The following is a 24,462-nucleotide window of genomic DNA, read 5'->3' on the forward strand; positions in this document are numbered from 1 at the left end:
GAAATGACAGAAAACCCATTTCCTTATCTTCAGGAAAACAAAAAAAAATTTTTTTTTTCAAAAAACGATTATATTCTGTCTCTTCTCTAGAATTGAACATCTTATAGATTGAATATCTCTAGAACATCTTGTAGGAAAAAATGTACAATTATTTTGTACACTTTCTTCATTGCTGGAGGTCTGGGGTGGGTGGTTGCTCCATTATTTTGGCAGTCCCCTGTGTCTGTTTTGTTCTTCCTTTGTGCTCCGCTGCTGAGTATGAATAGGCCTGTCTAGAGGCAGCAGGGTCTGCCTTGTGGGGGAATGCCCAGGGACTTCCCAGGGGCTGAGTTATTTGTGTTTGGTAAATAGACAATAGAATCTGCTTCCAGGGCTTTCTTTCCTTGCTGTGCAGGAGGATATAATTCGGTGCTACTGAGATCCAAAAGCTCTATCTATCTCATAAGACACAGAAAAGTGGGGGTGCCTGGGTGGCTCAGTGGGTTAAAGCCTCTGCCTTCCGCTCAGGTCATGATCCCAGGGTCCTGGGATCAAGCCCCACATTGGGCTCTCTGCTCAGCAGGGAGCCTGCTTCCTCCTCTCTCTCTGCCTACTTGTGATCTTTGTCTGTCAAATAAATAAATGAATTCTTTAAAAAAAAAAAAAAGACACAGGAAAGTGATGAAAAGCAAAGAATCAGATTATTAGCTGGATGATTGGTTTATATGTCCCCAGATTATTAACTCTGAGCAAAACCTGAATATCACACTTCACAGTATGAGCCAGGTTCTGTTCTAGTCCGTGTGGCAAGTAGACCCATAGTTTGTTTCCCTGGTACCTGCAGTTTTAGAGGCTGAGGAACAAGAGCCTCCTCCAGAGAACATTGCAGTTTGCTCTGACTGTAGCATAAGGAAGCACCAGAAACAAAGGTCCCTCAATGAGCTGTGTATGGTGTCAGCATTTACGTAACTCCCCGCGTCGAGCCTCTGTGGCTTGTGTCCTCTTTGTGTCCTTTCTTGATCATGGTAGAAGATGAGACTCAAAGCGAATAATTTCTCTTGAGAATGGTTAGTTATTTTTAAAGTATTTTATATAGCAAAACTGGCTCTCTGAGGAACAAATCAGTCATAAAGACTATACTTTCTTTATTGAAAATAATCCATTGTCACTGTGACTAAAACTTTATTTCTTGTGGCATTTACTTTCATTCATTGTGATTTCTGAGAAATGAATGAAAAGATTCTTATTCTGAAGAATGCCGGATTGCATTTGGTCATTTCCCTTAACCTATGGAGACTGTGGTCTATTCATGGAGGAAAAGAAAAAGAAAACAATGGCTGTTATTTAAATGCTACTCTGTCTAGACTATTAGTATACAAATCCAGGATGGAGTTTATTACTTTGTCAGTCCTGTTTCATGGGTTTCAGGTTCTGTGGTTAAAACGAGCCTCCTACTTTACAGTGATTACAACAACATAAAGGCAGCCTATGAAGCCATGAAGAACGTGGCGTGTCTGATCAATGAGCGCAAGCGCAGGCTGGAAAGCATAGACAAGATAGCGCGGTGGCAGGTGTCCATCGTAGGCTGGGAGGTAAGTGTGCACCCCTTCCCGCACCTGCTCCACTGCCCAGCGCTGCTTACGCCCTCCCTGACTCTAGTCTCATTTGATGACGTTCTGTGACATCCTGTCACTGATACATTATAACTTTATATTCTTGGCTCTAATGGTATGTATATTTTGAGGCAGGTGGTTGAACTTAACAGTCAGCTACTTTACCAGAAACTCACTTCCACCAAAAAAATCCTCTCTGAAGGATGTCTGTAATTAATTTATTATTTACGCTCTGTCTTTCCTGCTGGAAAGTATGTTCCATGAGACCAACGGGAGAACATTTTTTTAATATTTATTGATTTGAGAGCGAGAGGGTGTGGGGGTGGGGAAAAGTAAAGGGAGAGTCCTACACAGACTGAGTGGAGTGCAGAGTGGGACACGGGGCTCTATCTTGAGACCCTGAGATCACTACCAGAGCGGAAACCAAGGGTCAGACACTTAACCGACTGTGCCACCCAGGCGCTCCTGAAGAACATTTAGAATACAAATAGTGTGGTGAGTGTATGGACTCTGGACTTTCACTGCCTGTGGTTGAATTGGATATGATCTGGGCAAGATTAAGATTTTCATCCTTAAGATGGGTTTGAAAATACTAGCTACCTCATAGAGCTCTCATGAGGATACTGGAAGACGGTGGCAGATGCAGTGCTTGGCCCAGGCTGGTCACGCTGGTCCAGCGTGCGTATGTGCACGTGCATGTATGCACATTTATTTATAAAAATGACAGCGGTTGTGTTTCCTGCGTGCCTGGCACTAGTCTAAGCCATTTCTATATATGAACTCATTTAATGCTCTCAGTAATCCTGTGGGGTAGGAGCTGCTGTTACCCACATTAACAGATAGGGGAATGGAAACATGGCAGGGTTAAGTGGCTTTGCTCGAACAAGGAATGCTGTTCTGATTGTTTTCAGACCAAGCAAAATTCATTGTACATTAAACTAATTGGGCAGAACTCACTGTCCCTAAGAATTAAGAGAGTTTGGACTGGGAAGTTAGGTTTTTAACTAAAGTAGGTTACAGCAGTGAACGTTGGAAAGAAATACTTCTGTTTCAGGGGCCATAGAGCCTTCTGGAGCTGGGATGGGCCTTCAGACATCACTGCATTAAACTCTCTTATTTTGTAAGTGAAGAATCTGGGGCACAGAATTGCTCTAGGCAAGCCAGTAGAAGAACTATTTTGGAGTCAAAGTAGTTTTTTTGCCTCCACAAAATACTGTGTATGACTGGGATTAAAGGAGGATAAAATCTTATAAATCAGAGGCCAGTGTTGTACTGAATATCACAGAGTTCCATTGGGTTAACCCCAACCTAATACTGTAAAGATGTGTTTTTTCCTTGTGTTCTTGGACTGTGACATTTAGGGGATAATTCGTTGTCAGAAGTTTTACTGATACCTTGCTGGCTATTTGCTGTCTGGTCTTTTGTTTCCAATATCCTAAGCTAGTTATTCTGGGAGCCACGCTACATACCAGACTGAAAAGCCAGAGCCCGCGAGTCTAGAGCAGTAAGTCCCCCCCACGTAGAAAGCCTCCTTCGTGTCCTTGTTCCCCGAGGAGCAGCCATTTCAGACTGACAGGAGTCCATTCATCCTTGTAAGGAAGACCCTTCAGACAGCACAGAGGCACTGTAACATTTTCCCACTGGGTAGGAAATAAAGAGAAGAAGTTTCACACACAAGGAGATGAACCACCCGTGTTTGGAAGTGCCCTTTTTTAGCCCCGCTGACCTATGAATGGATCTCCTCTAACTGGAAAGTGGGAAAAAGAGTGTCAGGACTTGTCCTTGTAGCGTGACCCATTCTCACACAATCTGAACGGGAAGGTCTTAAGATGCGTGTTCATCCTCGCAGGGGCTGGATATCCTAGACCGCAGCTCGGAGCTGATCCATTCCGGGGAGCTGACCAAGGTCACCAGGCATGGCAAGAGCCAGCAGCGGACGTTCTTCCTGTTCGACCACCAGCTGGTGTCCTGCAAGAAGGACCTGCTGCGCAGGGACGTGCTCTACTATAGGGGCCGCACAGACATGGACGACGTGGAGCTAGTGGACCTGGAGGACGGCCGGGACAAGGACTGGAACCTCAGCGTGAAGAACGCCTTCAAGCTCGTCAGCAAAACCACGGACGAGGTTCATCTGTTCTGTGCCAGAAAGCAAGAGGACAAAGTGCGGTGGCTACAGGCCTGCGAGGACGAGAGGCGGCGCGTGCGGGAGGACCGCGAGATGGGTGAGCAGCGCCTCTGCCGCCTGGCCTCAGGCGCCGGCCCTACAGCCCTGGGAGAGGGCTCTTCCCAGCCTTCTCCCGGGGGGTACACATCCTTAATACAGCTGAGCCTTGAGCAGTGCAGGGCTTGGGGCACCAACCCCCGCGCCAGTCAGAAATCCGTATTTAATGCCTGACTCCCCTAAAACTTCACTAGTCCCGGCCCACTCCTGGCCAGAAGCCTTACCGATAACATAGTGGATTAACACACATCTGCTATGTTGTATGTATTATATGCTGTATTGTTACAATAAGGTAAACTGGGGAAAATGTCATTAAGAAAATCATGAGGAAGACGAAATACATTTACAGCACTGCCCTGTATTTATCGAGAAAACCCCACATATAAGTGGACCCACGCTGTTCAACCCCATGTTGCTCAGGGGTCAGCTGCGCTTCTGAACTTGCTGCGGGACAGCCCATGACAGACAGAGTTCCTACAAGGCAGCATTTAGTCAGTCGTCTGTGTGTTGATACTCAGAGTACCCACTGCACCCAGGAGTGGGTCCTGCTTGGGAGGACGTCGTCCTAGTGTCTGTCCTGGTGACAGTCCTTGCTGCTTCTCCATTTGTAATCTTGTCAACCTCTTACAGTTCCTTGGGGAATAAGGTTCTTTGCTGCGGGTTATGTTGAACACCTCAAGGTTAATATGGGTCATGTTTTAGTTTTACTCTCTAATGGTGTCACTTTTAAAAAATTTTATTTAAATTCAATTAATGAACATATAGTGTATAGTGTATTATTAGGTTCAGAAGTAGAGGTCAGTGACTCATCAGTTGTATATCACACCCGATGCTCATTGTATCAGGTGCCCTCCTTAATGCCCATCACCCAGTTACCCCATCCCCCTGCCCGCCACCCCTCCAACAGCCCTCAGTTTGTTTCCTGTGGTTAGGAGTCTCTTTATGGTTCATCTCCCTCTCTGATTTTGTCTTATTTTATTTTTCGCTCCCTTCCCCTATCCTCCTAGGGAAGTCATACGATAATTGTCTTTCTCTGATTGACTTATTTCACCTGTTTTGAATGTTTGTCATGTCTGTTCCTAAATCCAGGAATGGAAATTTCAGAAAATCAAAAGAAACTCGCCATGTTAAATGCTCAAAAGGCGGGACATGGAAAGTCAAAAGGTAAGTTTTGAAGAAGGCTTCGTCTTCTTATCTTCTTCATGCGTGTCAGTATGGGAATTAAAATCAGGGAGAATGAAGTCATTGGCATGCTGATGATTAGCTCCCGACAAAGGAGAGACGTACGGTTGAAACTCAGAATGATAGGGATCAACTCCCCCCCCACCCCAGGAGGTGGTTTAGACTAGTCTGCATTTGGGTTTAGGGTGAGTATGCTTCAGTATATGCTGACATTTGAACATGAGCCTGTAAGATGTGTTTTGAACTGGTTGCCGAAGAGCTTCTACACCTCCCTACCCTGAGGTCGTGCTGGCGTTCTTCCTCGGGCCAGCCAGCTCACCAGTCCAAGGCAACCCAGCAGCTCTTGTGTGTTTCGGGCATGCATGGAGGAAATCTCCAGCCCCAAAGTGCTTATCAGTGCAGGCTGCATTCTAGCGTAGGTAAGAAAAAAGGGTCCAAAAGTCCAGTAGATCAAGAAATGAGCTGGAAAGAAAACACACTAGCTTATTTAGAGCAACGAATCCGTACTCTGCATGCACAGTAGATTGCCTGATGGCTACTGAAGATGACCAGTGCTCAGGTCACACCTCATTCGTTGTCCTGATGAGCAAAAAACTATTTTATTTTATTCATTTTTTATAGTACTGATAATAACACGTGATCTCACCGGATGGAAATAAAATAATAAGGATTTTTATTCCAAAAATATTTGTTATATTCTTACAACCTTTTCTTCAGATTGACTTCCTACTCTTAAGAACAATTTATCCTCTGAAGTGTGTCCCACTCAGGATTTTCATAACCAAAAGTGCAAAAACAAGACCAGTTAAGCCCAGGATGATGTGCCATCAGCCGAGGGCCAAGAAGAATTCATGACCAAAACAACCCTCAGTGTTCCATTCCCCTGTTCAGAGGCAGAATCCACCCCCCCCCCCCCCCACTAAGTGATAAGTACCTTTGAGGAGGAAAAAAACCAACTCTCGTTCTTTTTTTGGATCTCCACATCAGTAGCAGGTGACCAGTAAATATCCATTTGTTAGAGTGTATCAGTTTGTGTCGGCATCTGCCAGAAGTCACTGGCTCAGCAGCTAGGCACCTGAATGGAGGAAACGCGTGTGGTGGTGGTCGCCTGCTGGGCACCTCTCAGCAGGGAAGGCCGAGAGAGTCTTGTAGCGGGTGAGGGCCAGGATGCCCTCTGGACTGAGTCCTGGCTCCCTCTAGGACCCACGCTCTTTCCTCCTGTCACTCTGACTTTCACAGTTAGCTTGCAGTCCTGGAGCTCAGTGTCCCAGGTCTTCTCATTACCTCAGTGCAGATTTGAAAACCTATTCCAGTGAAACCGTTTCGATTATGCGATTCGGTTCGGGGGCCTGTTTTCAGCACGTTACTTATATGAACTCTTAATTCTCACAGCAGCTGGTAGGTGCTGTTATGTTGGCTCTTAGGTGTACTTTGGGTTCATATGAATTAAGAATCAGCTAAGAACTCAAGTCTTGGTGCTGTTTTTCCCTTTCGGCTAACGAGTGACGCTGGGTCCGTGTTCCACCCTTCTCCCCTCTCGAGTTAGGCTACAGCGGATGCCCTGTGGCCCCGCCGCACCAGAACCTGCACCCCCTTCACCAGCGCCACGTCACCGTGCCCACCAGCGTCCCCCAGCAGCAGGTGTTTGCCCTGGCAGAGCCCAAGAGGAAGCCGTCGCTCTTCTGGCACACGTTCAACAAACTCACGCCTTTCAAGAAATGAAAACCGGAGGCCACACGTTGGCTGAGGTGTCTGTAAAGAGGAGAACCATTTCTGTTTCTCTGTGCTCAACCCAGTGCTGAGAATTTCTTTCGGGGACCGGTGAAGAATAGAAGTCTTGGACGTGACCGAGGTGCCTCTGAAGACCCAGCTCCTCCTAGGAAGGGAGACGGAGTCATGACGCATGGCCTTGATGTCCATGAGATCACTCTGGGCCCTGTGCCAAGATGGCTGGGCCGCAGGAACCAGTGACCTGCTCTGCGGTGATGCTGAGTGGTGACCCCAGTGGGCATCACTGATGATGGGCGCACGCCCTGTTGCTGTTCCTGAGGAGGGACTCGATGACAATGCCACTTTGGCATGTGGATTCAAAGGGGACAGTCCTGATGGGGTTGGTACAGTAGCATCTCACAGCATGGACAAGCTGTTCCTGTCTTCACAGTATTAGGCGACTTAGCGCCTCAGTGCAGATGGCCATGGTGTCCCCTGGTGTCCTCTGAATTGTTACCAAGTGGTAGTGCCAGCTTCCCCTGGCAAGATGCGTCCCCTACAGGCTAGAGGGAGAAGCGTGATGAATCCCTTCTGGGGAACACGGTCCGGGGGACTTCAGCATCCTGAAGATGCAGCTGCTTTCCAGGGAGAAAGTGTGAAATCCTGCCACAGGGTAAACTGTCCTTAAGGCAGGTCCCTTCCTGCTGGTGTGTACAGCATGTAACTCCACGGGCAGAAGTCACACTTATGTGCACGTCGTGACCTAAGGAATTAATCAGACCTATCCATTTGCAATATAGATACCCATTTATTTTAATTATCTGATACAAACGAAACATGCACATGCATCCGTGGAAGGACATCTCAGAGCTCAGTGTGCTTTCCCACCAGTAGTTTCTGGAGTTCCCACCAGAATAAGTAATTAAGTTACAGTGACCTGAACATTCCACCAAGAAAACACGTGGTTCAGAGTAGCCCACCTTCCTCAGGATTCGAAGCTGACTTCGTTGCATAAGCCCCAATGGTCGTGCTAACCCCACTCTTATTAATCTGTCAGGAGGGTTCTGAAGATTCATTCTTTATTAAGAGACCTTAACAACAATACATCTAGACTCAGACATAGCAGTCTGTTCTAACGAAGGCCACATGGGCTGATATCTGGCGATAGTAATCTCCTCGTTGTCTATATTGTAAGTGTTGATGAAAATAACTTTTAAATATGTCTGGAGACAAGTTCTGCAAGGGAGAGGCCTTTTAAATGTACTTAGTGCACTGGATGGGGATACTGTCATCCACACTTTGGTTTTCTATGTGAGAATCCCCTTTTTGTACACTACTCAGAGTCCTGTTTTCCAGTAGGCCTGTGCTGGAGAATAAACAAACCTGTAACGTCCTAGACAAGGGTAGAAACTGTACCTCCAGGCGTCTGGTCCCTCCTTCTTCACCCCCACCATCTCCCCTACCCAGGGCCGGTCCCGAAGGAGGTGACATCCCACATCAAGAAGACCTAATTCTGGACATCTGGGTGGGCCTTTGAGCATTACCTGGAAATGTTGTCAGGTCTGCCCCCATGATGTGCTCACTTGGACGTAGGACGGCTACAAGGTGGTGCTGCCCTGGGCTCCCTGATACCCAGTGTCCCAGGATAGAGGCTGCTTCTCTGAGGAAGCTTCCAGGAGGTGCTGTGGCTCCGAGTGTAAGAGCGCGCACATGCGTGCGTGTGTGTGTGTGTGTGTGTATACATACACTTGTTTCTTTTGTGGATAGACCTCTCGATTTTAGTTGCATTTATATAACTGACCTAAAATTTTTACCAAGAGCATATAATGACCTATTTTGAAAATTACACTTAAAATGCTTTTTGTGGACCCGTCAGCAATAACTAGGAGTCTCTGTGCTAAACAGAGTTGTTTGTATATGCAACAATTTTGAATATTTTTTTAATACAAGAAAATTAGGGAAGAAAAGAGAACCATTTGCTTATGTCCCATTTTCAGTGAGGAGTCAATTCAAGTAAAGAACCACTTCATGGGCTTCCATTTACTAATGTTTCCTAAGGTGCAATGAAGTGATTTAAGTTCTGTGACCAGTCCCACTGTATTTCCTATCAGAGCCCTGACTTCTGGTTGCCACCTGTCCCTCCAGGGACTCTCCAGAAATAGCAGGAAGCTCGGGCACCGGCGCCTGGACAGTGCCCAGCGCCGCCCCCGTGAGCTCCATGCAGGGTGGGGGGGGTGGGGTCATTTGATCGCAACCCACCCTGAGTAGGTTCTGCTTGGCCTTCTCTGGTGATTTTGAAAAATGAGAACATTTTTTAAGAAGGTAGAATGCCTTTTACTTCTTTTAAATCTGTTTATCTAGTTTGAGTTTTATTACCAGATGCATGAGTTTAATAAAGAATAGATGGCTCAGTATTCTGATTTTAGGTTTGCCCACTTTCCTTCTTGATGTAAGTCCTGTGCTCCACTTGCAAAGAACACGAGAGAAATAAACCAAGAGCCCCCAAATGGATTTTGTATGGATTTCTTGGGAATCTTGTTTTCTCCCTTTTTCCTCATTTTAACCTCGTATTACATAATGCAGATGCCCCCACAATACACACACACGCACTCTGTCTGTCACACACACACACACACACAAAGATAGCAAAATGCTTTGACAAATCTCAATTTATTATTTATGTTTCAGAACCTGTTGGAAGACAGTTGAAATGGCCTTGGCCTTGGGTCAAAATCAACCTTCTCGATTTTCATCGTACCTAAAGTGCACAACCACCTTGCAATAAATCGTAAACTGTCATAAAATGGAATGTTTGTAAAATCTTAGAGAAATTGCATTCTTCGTCCTTGGCCGGCAAGTAAGCAAAAGGTTGGCAGCAAAGTGCCAGAGCTTTTCCTGGGGGATCCTTCTTGCTAGGTTGTTTTTTTGTTTTTTTTGTTTGTTTTCAGTAGCTCTCCTCTTTTCCCCTCATAGATCTGATTTTGTCATTGAAAACATTTCATCCCTGTCTGCACGAATATGTTTCTGAATACGTTGTACATTTTTATACCTAATCCAGACGAAGACCAACTCCATGCCTGTTCAGAAAATGCCCTCAATCCTACACCACTGTTGTCTGGACACAAAGCAGAAGTGCATTTAATTCACACTTTGTATCACAATAGAAGTCTTCTGTAAAAGCCATGATTCAGTATTTATCTGCTGGAAAACTCTCCATGCCCAAACTGCTGATATTTCTCAATACACATCAAGTTAGTTACCTAGCCAGAATAGAAGAGCCTGATTACCTGGAGTTAAGGAGAAAATTGCTGTCTTGTTATTTTATGGAAGATGGGAGAAACCGATGTGTCCCTCACAGGACAGCACTAACAAGTGTGGGTACACGTCCTTCCTATGGCTGACAGGCCAGGGATGCTGGCCACAAATCAGCTGGGTCCAACTTTTCAAAAACATTGGTCCCTATAAGCTTAACTGACACATGTTCTTATTCAAATTCCACTTGACTAATGCTCTTATTCTCAGGAGGCTTGCAGTGACAGTAGAGCTCAAACGGTTTTGAGAAGAGTAAGTAGCAACTCTCTGAACTTAAAAGGAAAAACCCAGAAACTTACATATTTGATGCAAATGTTTTTAGCTAGAACACACTTGACGTTTCTGTCCTTACTGAACTCCTAGACATCGACATTTGTATTTAGAAAATACTCCAACAGATTCTGTAATTTAATAATTGGTCTTTTTGTAAATAATAAATCAGCTGCATTTAACTTAACTATTTTGCAGCTTTTAGTAACCTTTTCCTTGAACTTAACTCAACATCAAGACAATGTTAAGTCACGTGCCAGCTTCAAAACTGATGAATTTGCTGTTGACAGCTGAAGTATGTTGTACAAGACTGCTATAACTTGACATGTATTTCTGTTGAATGAAGTTTTTGTAAAAAAAAAAAAAATTACAATGTTATTTGAATGATTTCTTGTAAATGCTGTGAATCTATATTTGTTGTTTTGTATCTGTATATTAAAGTTAATTTGCCAAACTGGTTCCAGTAATGCATCTGAGTAGTAAAATAAGACACTCTCTCTCTCTCTCTCTCTCTCTCTCTCTCTTTATATATATATATATATATATAGTTTTTTTAATTAAAAAAAATTTTTTTTTATGTAGAGAGCGAGTGCTAGGTGGGTTTCTGGCATTTCAAGCTCATTTCCTGTCTGGACATTGATAGACTTCCTTTCAGTAAAAATTCATCCATGGACGAGCAGGCTTAAGCCAGTAGACAGGTATGGAAGAAAGGGCTCCCAGTGAAAAAAGTCACCATGGCTTGGAGAAAGCCAAACCCAAAGTGCTAAGGCCCCCCTCTGTTCTCTAGACGGGGACGGTAGATGAACCGCACATGCCTTTGTATACACTCTTCATTTCAGAGCTGCTGCCCTGGTGGAGATGAGGCCACTTCAACCAGGAGGTTGGCTGCTTACCCTTTGGGGGCAGGGAACATAGAATTTCCGTCTCTAATTAACAGCTCAGAGAAGTTGAGTAAATAGCCCATTGTTTGCTGTGACTGTAATCAGGAAAGTATTCCTATGAAGGTTGCCAAGCAGCAGTCCCCATGTTTGTTTACTCTAAACGTCCACCTACTTCCCAAACTGATCTGCTCCCCCTCCTTGGGCTGCCCTGGTAGAGGGGTTGGCTTAGGGGTGAGGAGGGGGAGAGGGAGCGCTGGGAACCTGAAAGCTTGACGCTCAAGGGTGGCTTCCAGGGACCATGCTGGTGCCCTGTGTTGGAAGGGGTGCAAAGAGGGCAGTGGAAACTTTCTAGAAGAGCCGAGGGGGCGACGACCTCTCATGACAGCCACCTGCTCTGTGCACTGGGGAAGCAAGCTGAAGTGAGTAATCCTCCGTAGGAGCATGTGGTCAGAGGGAGACAGGAACATAAAGGTGTCGTCAACATTTTCAGCGTGAATTACGCAACACTAGGGGTGTGTGCAAGTTACATGGGCTTCAGCGTTCTGGGAGCATACCACCATATGCACCCGCATACCCCATTCTCTGTGTGGCTCTGCAACCCAACGAGGTTCTCTGAGTTGGTTCTCAATACACCGTTGAGTACATTTGTCCTCCTGATGCTATTTTTTTTTTTTTAAGATTTTATTTATTTATTTGAGAGAGAGACAGTGAGAGAGAGCATGAGCAAGGAGAAGGTCAGAGGGAGAAGCAGACTCCCCGCGGAGCTGGGAGCCTGATGCGGGACTCGATCCCCGGACTCCGGGATCATGACCTGAGCCGAAAGCAGTTGTCCAACCAACTGAGCCACCCAGGCGTCCCATCCTGATGCTATTTTTAAGATCCATGTTCACAGACTCTGATCGGGAAAAATTAAAAATTGTTACAAGGCATCAAAAAAAAAAATCACATCATACTCCCCTCAATGGCAGATGGGGTGTGTGTGTGTGTGTGTGTGTGTGTAGTGTGTGTGTGTGTGTAGAGATGAGCATGAAATTCTAATGTTACACAAGTGTCTAAAATCCAAGGACCTCCACAGAAGTGTGAGAGAGACAGTTAAATGATGTCCGTTCCAATGGTCTAGAATTCAGACAATCTGTTTGTCTTCGGTTTTTGTCCTGTTGGCCCACGATGGGCCCAAGATCAGTAGGAAAACTGTTCAAGGAAAGGTACAAACATTACTTTCCGGGAAGACACCTGCTGTGTAGATTCCTTCTTCCAGAATACTCGAAAGTGTACCCTGCTTTCTCCCTTTTTGGAGAAAGACGGAGGGGAAAGGAGCTAAGTTTTCTGAACTGGTAACGGAAGAAGATGCTACCAGACTCCAGTGTGGCTGCAATTTTTGAAGTTCTTCCAAGACATCTTGTGCCTTACTCTGTTCCCTCCCCTTCCTGCTGTTTTGCAGATAGACCCCCTAGGGAACTGTGTGGCAGGAAGACGTGATTCTATTTAGTTAGCCCTAGATTCCTGGTCTGTGCCGCACCTGGGTGCAGCCTGCAGCCCCGGGGGTCAGGTAAGTGCACTAGGAAACAACTTCTTTAAATTCAGTTTCAGGCATCAGAGTCTGAAAACGGCTCTCCCATTTCTGGTGTGCGATGATCCTGCTTAATTATTTGCAAAATAGGCAGATTCTACAGAGCTATGGGTAGGCAAGGAGCAAGCTGGTCTCAAAACTCATTCTTGAGGAAGAGAGTGGACAGGAGATAAAAGCAGATTTTGAAGTTCTTCGGGAACACTGCAGACTGGCTGGGAGCTTTCTTGACGCTGTCGAAGAAATGGTAAGAGTAGCAGACTTCGAGGGAGCTTTCTAGAGAAGCTGGCAGATTCTTTGGCACAAACGGCAGTGTGTACATTTTTATATTTATGACTATACTAATTTACAAGGTGTAGCTTAAAAACGAGCCCCTCCACGAATGTTGAAGAAGAAATACATGGAATGTACGATGGGTAGGGCGTGTGGAAGAAAACGTACTCGAGGGGAAACAACTTGCGATGTTTAGATCCTTAAACTGTCGAATCTGGGAGGGATAATAGGGCTTATTCCAGCCCTTGAATTCGAGGCACAGAGGCAGAGGCTCAGAGGCTGGGAGACCCACTACAGCTCAGCTGGCCTCTGGCAGGTTTTTCAGTGAATGAAGTAACCTTTTATCAAGAAATTCAGTAGTGAGGGAGCCATCTAGGTCAAGCATAGGAGAAACAACCAGAAATCAGAAGTTAACTAAATAAAGACCTATGGGGGGAAGGCGGGGTGGAGGTTGTCTAACTCCAAAGCCCTTGAGGTCTGTAAGCCTCTGCTCGGAACCCTGTCGGCGTATCAGGTTTATGAGATCCCAGCAGAAGGCCAGGATCTTTTGTCCCGTGAACTTGATGTTCAGCAGAGGGATTGCCTCTGTTCTCTATGATTCACAGGCTTATATGGATCTGTCTGAGGCAGGGACTGTTCTCCGTTTTAATCTGTTGCCTGAAGGGCTGTATATGGAGGGAGTGCTGGCTAGTCTGACGACTGGGCTGACTGCCCAAGTCCACAAACCTCCCTCCCTTTGGATGAGTGCTCAAACCTTTCACAGCAGGAGCCTTGTGTTAGTCAAGATGTGGGCTTAGCAGCAGGGAAAAGAGACCTCAAATCACAACTGCTCAAGCAAGTTTGTATTATACTTCTCTTTCTTACTTGTCTTTTTCTTACTTTTCTTTCTTTCTTTTCTCTTTCTTTCTTCCTTCCTTCCTTCCTTCCTTCCTTCCTTTCTTTCTTTCTTTCTTTCTTTCTTTCTTTCTTTCTTTCTTTCTTTCTTTCTTTCTTTCTTTCAAGATTTTATTTATTTAGAAAAAGAGAGCCCAAGCAGGGAGAGTGGCGGAGGTAGAGGGAGAAGCAGGCTCCCCGCTGAGCAGGAAGTCTGACACGGGGCTCCATCCAGGACCCCAGGATCATAACTGAGCCAAAGCAGACACTTAACTGAATGAGCCAGCCAGGTGCCCCTCGACTTCTCTCTCATGTCAGGGATGGACTGGTAGGTGAGGTCTGGTCTGTGCTATCATCAGTCACTAGAGCTTTTCTATCCCTAAAGTGTTGGCCTCCTTCAAGGAATCCAAGATGTCTCAGCTATGCCCAGTCCAGCCATGGGAAGGGGAAAGGCACCCAGGGAGGGGACAGCCCTTCCCTTTAAGGCTGTGGTCCTTACACAGATGCCTCTTGTTCAGTTCCCACTGGCCCAAATCTAGTTTCTATTTTATTTTATTTTATTTTTTAAGATTTCATTTATTTATTTGAGAGAGAGCACAAGCAGGGGGAGCGGCAGAGGTAGAAGGAGAAGCAGACTTCCTGCCAAATACGGAACCCCATATGGGGCTCGATCCCAGGACTCTGGGATCATGACCTAAGCCGAAGGCAGACACTTAAACGACTAAGCCACCCAGGGGCCCCACATCTAGTTTCACTGTATTATCTGGGCTGCCGCAAGGGAGGCTGGGAAGTGTCCACTGTGGGCAGCCACATGCCATCTGAAATTTCTATGACCAGGAGCAAAGAGAGGAGTGGTGTTGGAAAAACTAGCAATCTCCACCAAAGGCACTGACACGGATTAGAATTAACTCCCAGTCACACCCCAAGTGATGCTTCGTACCCAGCTGGAGCCAGGATATTTCTTTCAAAAGCTCTTTTTCTCTTTCTTTTAAAATCATTCCACAAATATTTGCCTGTGATGTACTGAAAATAAGCAAGTGAGAAGATGCTATTGCTATCTTCAGTATGCTAATAACATAGCGTGGCACCAAATAAGTGATCCCAGTGTAGTGTAGCATGGAGAACAGATGGGGGTGTTCCAACTAAGAGAAGAGGGAGGGGGAGGGAGAGAAGGAAGGTGGGGCTTCCTAGCTCCAGTGCATTCTGGGGCAACACCAGACCTAGCAATTAAAGGCTGAGTGTATCAACTGTACTTGAACTAATGAAACTGAGGATCCAATTCATGGCTTTGTGAAACCAAAAATGTACCTTTTTATTTTATTATATTAATTAATTAATTAATTAATTTTAAAAGATTTTATTTATTTATTTGCCAGACAGAGAGGGGGTGGGGAAGCAGGCTCCCCGCTGAGCAGAGAGCCCGATGTGGGACTCGATCCCAGGACCTTGAGATCATGACCAGCACTACATATTTGGGAGCAAAGCATATTCAGTTATTCAAAATCATTTACTGAAGTTTGCCTTCATGCTAGGCACACGGTATAAGCAAATATATAAAACTAGAGAAAGAAATTGCAGAAGGATAAATGCTTGTTTTTATCTTAGTTCTTCTCCAGCTGGAGGACAAAATAGAGTTTTATCTTAATTTGACACCTTTATGATCTTGTGATCTTTGTATTATTGGAATAATTGTAGCACACATTATTTTAAAAATTAAAAAGGAAAGATTTGGACCCCTGGGCAGAGGTTGGTCTGTGGCATTCAGATTTGACTACTACCAGTCATTTCTGAGTTAAACAGAAGAGGATGGTGGAGATTATTTATGGAATTTGGCTCTAAGAAAACAACTCAATTTCCTGAGATGGCGTAAGTTTGTGACTTCAAAGGGAAACATCTGTATTTCCTTTTCCAAAAGTACTTTATTTGCATCAAAATGGACCCTGTGATATTTTGGTGCTTCCATAAGATGGCGACATAATCCTTCAGATGGCAAATCTTGCTGGTTTAAAAAATATAGATCTAGAAATATTTTAATAGACACGGTAAAAAAGCATTTTTTTAAAAAAGAAAAATTCTCATAACCCCACCATTCTAAAACAACCATGTTCACTTGGGTATGCTTGCTCCTAGTTTTTGTCACTATGCATACATAATTACATAGGTTACACTCATCACGTGCATGGCATTTTTTTTTTTTTAAGATTTTTTTTTATATGTCAGAGAGTGCACCGCACAAACAGGGGAGCGGCAAGCAGAGGGAGAAGCAGGCCCCCCGCTAAACAAGGAGCCCAAGGCAGGACTCAATCCCAGAACCCTGGGATCATGACCTGAGCCGAAAATAGACACAACCAAAACTGAGCCACCCAGGCACCCCGTGCATGACATTTTAGTCTCCTTTTTGAAAATTCAGCACAACGTAGATTTTTTACCTGTTTCTACGTGCACTGCATACTTATTACAGTGGTTACATAATATTCTATGAACCACTTAGGGTCACATGTTATGTGGTATACGTTTTTTCACTATTACAGATAATGCTGTGCTTAATATCTTCGGCACACAAATTTTGGATTATTAAGAATTTTCGGGATGAGATCACCGTGTTTAAGATGACTTTTCTCTTTAGCTTTCCGAAGGACCGGACAGAGGTCCTTTGCCTTCAGCACTGTATGAGAGTCCAGGTTCTGACCTGCTGCCCTAGCCTCATGTCATTGTTTTTCTACGTCCTAACTTATACCTGCCACCACACATTCATTTCATTCGATACATATTTATCAACACATGGGCCCATGCTTAATACCGAGTACTGGGAATACAGTAAGGAGGAAAGTACAGTCAGATGGAGAGCCAGGTTTTTAGTCCATGAGCAGAGATGTAAGCCCCACTACGGTTCCACGAAAGGGATGCGGTGCCCCTTCCTGGGGAGATTTGATGTTATCGAGAGGGTCCCCTGAGTCCCTGTGCACACTAACCTGGGACCTCGCTGCGTGCTCCCTTTGCCTAGGACACTTGGTCTGGTGAGCTGCTCCGCTCCTTCAGGTCTCACTGTAAACCTCACCACCAGCTTTGCCTCCGCTCCTGACAGGGCTGGAAAGCAAATCGAGAACTCGCAGGAGGACGAGGGGGTGCTTCACAAGCAGGGTGTCCTGTGCTGCATGGGCCCTAAGAATTCTCAGTGGTCTGCCGCAGAAGCAAAACCTTAACTCGAAGAATACGTCTGATCATAGTAGGACCGCTCGGAACGCTTTACTATTTTTCATTCCATTTTATGTGGGTTTTTTTGTGGTAAAATAGACGTGACATACAATTTACTACTTTAGCCACTTTTAAGTGTCAGAAATTCGCATTGTTCAGCTGTCCCCACCCTCCACTTTTGGAACTTTTCCAACTTCCCAAACTGAACACTAGCTCCCACATCCACACCCCCCCCCCCCCCCCCCCGCTGGCCACCAGCATTCTACGTTCTGTCTCCATGAATGTGACGGCTCTGGGGGCCTCATATAGTGGAATCTTACAGCACTGGTCCTTTTGTGTCTGGCTGATTTCACTTAGCCTAAAGTCTTTAAGGTTCATCCATGTTGTAGGATGTGTCAGAATTTCCCTCCTTTTTAAGGCTGAGTAATGTTCCGCCATCTGTGTACATCACATTTGTTCAACCAGTCATGTGACAATGGACATGGGGGTGGTTTCCACCTTCGGGCTATTGTGAATAAGGCGGCTATGAACACGGGTGTACACGTATCTGCTGGAGTCTCTCAATTATTTTTCACATCTACCTAGAAGTGGGATCAAATGCTAATTGTTTGCTTTCCTATTGAGAATGTGCTTTTGGGGTGCCTGGATGGCTCAGTTGGTTAAGTGTGTGCCTTCAGTTCAGGGTCCTGGGATCGAGCCCTGCGTTGGGCTCCCTGCAGTGGGAAGCCTTCCTCTCTCTCTCCTACTCCCCCTGCTTGTGTTCCCTCTTTCATTGTCTCTCTCTGTCAAACAAATAAATTTAATCTTTAAGAAAAGAAAATGTCCTTTCATGCACATTGGGATCAAATTTGATTTTATAGCAGCCTTGTGAGACAAGTGTTAATCTCTTCTCTGGCTCTGAAAAATGGTTTACCCAAAGTGGAGTGATACATGGAACTATCTGACCTGGAACTTGGCTTTCTCCTTGATCATCACCATTAAAAGCGGTCCAGGTCACATGTGTTCCTTCCAAGAACAATGGCCTTCTTCTTCTTTTTTTTTTTTTTAAGATTTTATTTATTTATTAGAGAGTACAAACAGTGGGGGAGAGGCACAGGGAGAAGCAGACTCCCTGCTGAGCAGGGAGCCTGACACGGGGCTCGATCCCCAGACCCGGGACCCTGACCTGAGCCAAAGGCAGATGCTGAACAGGCTCAGCTACCCAGGTGCCCCAAGCAGTGGCCTTCTGATTGCAAGCAGCTTTGTCTGCTACCAGCTCCTGCCCTTATCTGCCCTGACCATTCTGTCCAAGGTTGACCGGGGCTGGGTCCGGGTCCCACGGCAAGGAAGAGGGGCTGTGTCTGTGGCCCCAGCAACAAAGGCTTCTCCTTTGGGTCTGTGTTTCTCTCTTGCAGTTCAGCTCCAACATCTGAACCATGAGGATCTGGTGGCTCCTGCTTGTCGCTGGAATCTGCACAAGAAACATGAACTCGCAGGACACATGCAGGCAAGGGCACCCTGGCATCCCTGGGAATCCTGGCCACAATGGTTTGCCTGGGAGAGACGGACGAGACGGAGCAAAGGGCGACAAGGGCGAGGCAGGTACTCAACATCTGGGGCTTCGGCTGCCCTTCGTCTACCCTTCTGTTCCTCTTAGATCTTTGTTCATTCATCACGAGCATAGCCATCACCGGCCTAACCCCACTCCTTCATTCCTGCACCCCTTGCCCAGAAAGCAGGGGCTGGGAGCCTGCTCCAGGTCAGATTCTGGGCAACAGTGCAGGCCCAGACCAACAGGGCCTCCCCTCCATGGATGTTCTCGTCTAGGCGGGGACAACTGTGAGCCATCACCTCGGATACTACAGGCTGTCCTCAGAAGTATATGACATTGTAGATCTTTCTGCCTCAGATGGCAGTTATGGTGGGTCTTTGGCACACGGGGCCTATAGAGAAATCTGATTGCTAAACGTTTAGCAGAGAGTGCCCGGCTGCAGAGCAGGGGAGAGTTATTGCCTTGCCACGCAGTGAGGCAGGTGACGTGGAGTGACAGAGAATACAAAAAGACGGTAACTGAAACCACACAGCGGTACTCAGTTGTGTATGTCCTCTGTTGGAGCCTGTCCGAGGGTTTGGGGATTTGGCGACAGGATCCAGCCTCTAGGGAGGAGATCTGCAAAAGCCAGGCTATGTGAGTGGTTTCCATAACACCAGCTAATAGGCTTGGTTCTTGAATGGGGTTTTTGAGCCTGGGTCTGATCATAGGGTCACCTAGCTGAGACATAAGCAGACTGATCTATCTGGGTGCAGGGAGAAAACATCAAAACTATGGACACTCTTTTATTTTTAAAAAAGATTTATTTATTTGAGAGAGAGAGAGAGCATGAGTTGGTGGAAGAGGGCTAGAGGAGAGGGACAGAGAATCTCAAGTAGACTCCCCGCTCAATGTGGAGGCTGTCATGGGGTTCAATCTCAGGACCCTGAGATCATGACCTGAGCCAAAATCAAGAGTCAGACACTTAACTGACTGAGATACGCAGGTGCCCCTACTGTTGACATTTTAAAAGATAAATTAACATGAAGAAAAAAAAAGAGCTTTAAAAATATTGGGGTGCCTAGGTGGCTCAGCTGTTAAGCATCTGCCTTTGGATCACATCATGATCCCAGGGTCCTGAGGTGGAGCCTGCATCAGGCTCCCTGCTCAGCGGGAAGCCTGTTCTTCCTCTCCCACTCCCCCTGTTTGTGTTTTTTCTCTGTCAAATAAATACATAAATAAAATCTTCAAAAAAAAATTTAAGATGTGAATTGACTTGAGTGGCTTCACTTGGTCCCTTTGCAGATGGACCTCTACCATTTGAGGCCTGAAATGTGTCCCCCTAGGAGGAGGGGGAGCCTTTACACGCTCATTATCCAACAGTGTACTGTGGTGTATTGTGGTTACGACCCAGCCCAAGGGATTTTCAAATTGTCCTATCAAACTATCACAAACAGATGGGTACCTAAAATGCTTCTGCAGAAAAATCAAAAATTGGAGATTGATTTGATAATGCAAACATGAAAGAATCCCACGAAAATAGGAGAGCTGTCATCCGTCTTCTTAGAGTGAACTCTTCAACTGTAAGTGAGTAGGAGAAAACAGTGATGAACTAATCAGATCTGACAAGAAGTCTGATGAAAACCTAGAAACTTTTAGGACTTTGGACATATGAATTTATATTTACATTCATTAAAATGAACCTTATCCTCACTGTAAACTTTAGCATGAGATGTCAGTTATTAATAGAAGCACCCCCAATTAATTAGACATTTCAGGACTCTGTGTGGAATGTGACCACAAGCCACTGTCATTTTTCCTCGGCAATATGTTATAGTATGAAAACTTCACTAAACTTGATGATGAACATTTAGAAGCCTTTTTGATATTTCATAACCATATCAGAAGATTAGATATTCCTCTGACTATATTAACAGTAGTTGAAATAATACACAGAAAGAAACTTCAGGACGGACTAAAATTAATGCTTTGCCAGCAAATACTGTTGGCATATGGATTTTTAAAAAGTCTTTGTTAAGATCTAGAGAAATGAGTCTTAGAACGAATCACTTACAGGAAGTCCACTCTGTAGGTGAATGAAAGACTAGGTGTTTCTGTGTTTCCCAGTTTTTGGTATCTGGTGCTCCAAGGGCTGTGTTGGGGGGCTAGGTGATCAGGTGATCACCAACCATCTCTCTAACCACTGCCTTTCAGTCTGCTCTGTGGGGTCTCCAATGAGGAATATGTCCAGTGAGTCCATGCCACTTTTTAGAGTGGCAGTAGCCCCGTCCCATTTCTGGGTAGTAACAAGCCCAGTTCAAGTTAATGGCAAAATCTCAATGTCAATGAAACCCATTCTTTCACCCTCCTACTGGGACCACAGTGTGCCTGTGTGTGTGATGTGGGTGCACACGTGTGATGTGGGTGCATACGTGTGGGTATAATGTGTGTGTACACACACAGGATACAACTCTGACTTCATGACTCCTTCATCTTTTGCCTCCAATCTCCTTCCTTACAGCAAGGACTGCCTTTGACTCTAGAGACGTTGACCTATAACATGGGAAGTCAGACCTCAGCCTGCTCTGAGCTTAAAACTCATGTGTCGTAGGCAAAACCTCACTCACCAGAGGTTCCCAATAGTGTCTGCCATGCCAACTTGATCAGTGAGGTTTACCACCATTCTAAGGTGCTGGAGAGATCCTTCCAGAATCCTCCGTTTCATCCCAAATAGTGCCAGGTAACTGTAGTCATCCATGTTTTCATAGGAGGCTAGTGAACCTTCCATTCCATTCTATGCAAGAGAGATAGAAAAAGAGAAGTGAGAAGGCCACCCGGTGCCTTCAATGGTCAGTCACTCTCTGAGTTCCTCTCACAAGAGAAAGACGTCATTGTGATCCTCCGTGCACATACTCCCTTCCTGTCCTGCCTTCCCAGAGCTGGGTGCTTGGGAGATCCACCCAGCGCATTTCATAGTTCACTTCTTGTACACAACTCTGCACCCCTGGTGCTCAGTCTTGCGTGCTTCTCTCCATCTGCACTCCTGAGAGGGGCAGTGTGTGTGTTAGGGCTGGGCACACACCCAGGACTCTCCAGTCTAGACTCACGACGGAGACCACTGTCTAGGAAATGTGGAATTAGAACCTGAATTCTTGTTTGTTTTCTTCTCTTCCGCCTAGGAGAACCAGGCCATCCTGGCGGCCCCGGGAAGGATGGTATGACGGGAGAGAAAGGAGAACGAGGTCAGAAGTGGTGTTCATCTTCCCGTGCTCTAATTCCAAGCCATCGGTGACTGAATAACCATTTGGTGCTCACCAAGGACAAGTCCTTTCCTAGGCTCTGAGGACGATCCAGCAATAAGGGCAAGATTGCTCTTGCTCTCTAGAATCTCAATTCTTTTTCTGTAAAGGGCCAGATCATAAGTAATCTCAGCTTTGCTGACATAGGGTCTTGGTCACAACTGCTATGTAAAGTAGCCACAGATACTCTAGTAGTATGTGGGGCTGTGTTCCAGTGAAACTCTATGAAAATGGAAATCTGAATTTTATATAATTTTCATGTAGTACCGAATATTATTTGCGACTATTTAAAAATGCAAACCGTTCTTAGCTTGTGGGCCACATAAACAGGTGGGAGGCTGGATTTGGTTCAAGGGCCGTTGTTCGCTAAAGCCCAGTTTAGTGGATTACATTGAGGAGTGACATTAAATTCTGACTCAGTGCTTCTGGCAAGACTGCATGGAGAAGGTGGCGCTGGAACTGGGCCCTGGGGGGTAAGGAGGGCTCTGGTGGTTTTGACTAATGGGGAGAGAGAAGTCACAACAGCAAACACAAATAATGTTCACTTTGCGCTAGGTTGTTCTAAGTGCTCTTCACGTATTGACTCAATACGACAGCCTGTACATGAGGTAGTATCCTTATCCCAGTTTTACAGAGGAGGAAACAGAGGGCTAGGTGGCTAATCAGCTTGCCTAATGTCCCATTGTGCCTACGTGGAGGAGACAGGATTGAACCTTGGCATTTAACTCCAGACTCCGTGCTCATAACCACTGCTCTCCAGTCGGGGAGGAGGAGATAGGGAAGCACCAAGAATGTATGCACAGTGGGGACCGGGGTCATACAGTCAGTACAGTGGACAGGATGGCCTGGCCAGCAGAGAGCAGTGACTCCCACACTCGAGGAGGACTTTATTCTGTGCTCACTCCCATGAGGAGTTTTGTCAAGGATGTCAAAGAAGTAGGGTGAATTTAGTTAACCAAAAGCAGCCCGAGTTCATCTGCCTTCGGACATTCTTCCCCCTTCCAAAGACAACATTCTCAAGGACCTACATCGTTTAGTAGTCTGAGTAGTATACTGGGATGGTAGAGATCTGTGATTTCTAATACAAACCCCAACACTAACACAGTCGACAGGAGTCAGTTATTTTGCGTATATGCACATGTGTGTGTGCATGCTTGTGTGTGTGTGTGTGTGCTGTGCACTCATTTTAGGAGTAAATTAATGTTCAGATCCTGAGCAGCTACTGAACCCGGGCACTGCTTTATTTTATTCATATGCTCAACAATGGCAAAGCCAAAGTTGGTTTTATAAGTTGATGTTTCACAAATCATCTTTTCCTTTTTTCTTTCTTTTTCCATCTAGGAGCAGATGGAAAAGTTGAAGCCAAAGGCGTCAAAGGCGATCAAGGCTCACGAGGACCCCCGGGGAAACATGGGCCAAAGGGATTTGTTGGTCCCATGGGAGAGAAAGGTCTCAGGGGAGAGATTGGCCCTCAAGGGCAAAAGGGGGATAAAGGCAATGTGGGGCCCACTGGTCCAGAAGGGCTAAAGGGCAGTACTGGGCCTTCGGGCCCAATGGGTCTACCTGGTCCCGTCGGCCCCATTGGGAAGCCTGGCCCCAAGGGAGATGCTGGGCCCTTGGGACCCCAGGGAGATCCAGGAGTCCGGGGAATGAGAGGCTGGAAAGGGGACCGAGGCGAGAAAGGAAAAATTGGTGAGACTCCAGTCTTGCCCAAGAGTGCTTTCACGGTGGGGCTCACGGTACTAAGCAAGTTTCCTAGTTCAGATGTGCCCATTAAATTTGATAAGATCCTGTATAATGAGTTCAATCATTACGACGTGGCCACGGGGAAGTTCATTTGCCACATTGCTGGCGTCTATTACTTCACCTACCACATCACCGTTTTCTCCAGGAACGTTCAGGTATCTTTGGTCAAAAATGGGGTGAAGATACTGAACACCAAGGACGGCTACATGAGCTCTGAGGACCAGGCGTCGGGCGGTCTGGTGCTGCCACTGAAGCTGGGGGACGAGGTGTGGCTGCAAGTCGCGGGCGGGGAGAGGTTCAATGGCTTGTTTGCAGATGAGGACGACGACACGACCTTCACAGGCTTCCTTCTATTCGGCAGCCAGTGATGGGGAGACGTGTAGGATCTGCCCCCCTGCCCCCCTCAGAGCTGGCTTGGTGAACAGTTTCTCAGATGGCTCTGCTCTGCGACCCACTCTGATTACTGTAATCGTCATAGAGAGACAACAATAGGAAAGTTATCCTTAAAGCCGGTTTTATGTGACTTACATTGCTGTTTCCAAGAGTAAATTTAAAAATGCTTGCACCAGGGCGCCTGGCAGGCTCAGTCGGGGGAGCCTGTGGAACTCAGGGTTGGGAGTTCCAGCCCCACGGTGGGCATAGAGATTAATTAAAAATAAAATCTGGGGGCGCCTGGCTGGCTCAATCAGTAGAGCGTGCCACTCTTGATTTTGGGGTCATGATCTGGAGCCCTACATTGGGTGTGGAGATTACTTTAAAAAAAAATCATATAAATAAATAAATGAAATCTTAAAGAATGCTTGCCCTATCTATTATAAGTTACTTATGATT

At 45.9% G+C, this 24,462-nt stretch overlaps 2 protein-coding genes across 14 annotated transcripts in view; both read left to right on the top strand.

Moving 5' to 3' along the window:
* Positions 1 to 9,340, top strand: part of SPATA13 (spermatogenesis associated 13) — a 338,234-nt gene extending 328,894 nt beyond the window's left edge. For all 13 annotated transcript variants that reach the window (XM_032315382.1, XM_032315384.1, XM_032315380.1 and 10 more), the window contains 4 exons: positions 1,442 to 1,571; positions 3,442 to 3,814; positions 4,903 to 4,977; positions 6,542 to 9,340. In XM_032315382.1, the coding sequence (XP_032171273.1) occupies positions 1,442 to 1,571; positions 3,442 to 3,814; positions 4,903 to 4,977; positions 6,542 to 6,717 (754 nt within the window). In that variant the 3' untranslated portion in view covers positions 6,718 to 9,340. The remainder of the gene's footprint in view (positions 1 to 1,441; positions 1,572 to 3,441; positions 3,815 to 4,902; positions 4,978 to 6,541) is intronic.
* Positions 9,341 to 12,176: 2,836 nt separating this feature from the next.
* LOC116574482 (complement C1q and tumor necrosis factor-related protein 9A) lies at positions 12,177 to 24,257 on the top strand. Its single transcript, XM_032315237.1, has 4 exons — positions 12,177 to 12,717; positions 18,471 to 18,657; positions 21,766 to 21,828; positions 23,227 to 24,257. Exons 2-4 carry the CDS (start codon positions 18,492 to 18,494, stop codon positions 23,997 to 23,999), a joined length of 1,002 nt encoding a protein of 333 aa, XP_032171128.1. The 5' UTR covers positions 12,177 to 12,717; positions 18,471 to 18,491; the 3' UTR covers positions 24,000 to 24,257.
* The last annotated feature ends 205 nt before the right edge of the window (positions 24,258 to 24,462 follow it).

This window comes from Mustela erminea, chromosome 15 (assembly GCF_009829155.1).
Source record: "Mustela erminea isolate mMusErm1 chromosome 15, mMusErm1.Pri, whole genome shotgun sequence".
NCBI classification, from domain to species: Eukaryota; Metazoa; Chordata; class Mammalia; order Carnivora; family Mustelidae; genus Mustela; species Mustela erminea.

Coding starts and splice junctions, on each gene's coding strand:
- LOC116574482 (XM_032315237.1), top strand. CDS start 18,492: ATGAGGATCTGGTGGCTCCTGCTTGTCGCTGGAATCTGCACAAGAAAC. Junction 18,658..21,765: donor GGGCGACAAGGGCGAGGCAG/GTACTCAACATC, acceptor TCTTCCGCCTAG/GAGAACCAGGCCATCCTGGC. Junction 21,829..23,226: donor GGGAGAGAAAGGAGAACGAG/GTCAGAAGTGGT, acceptor TTTTCCATCTAG/GAGCAGATGGAAAAGTTGAA.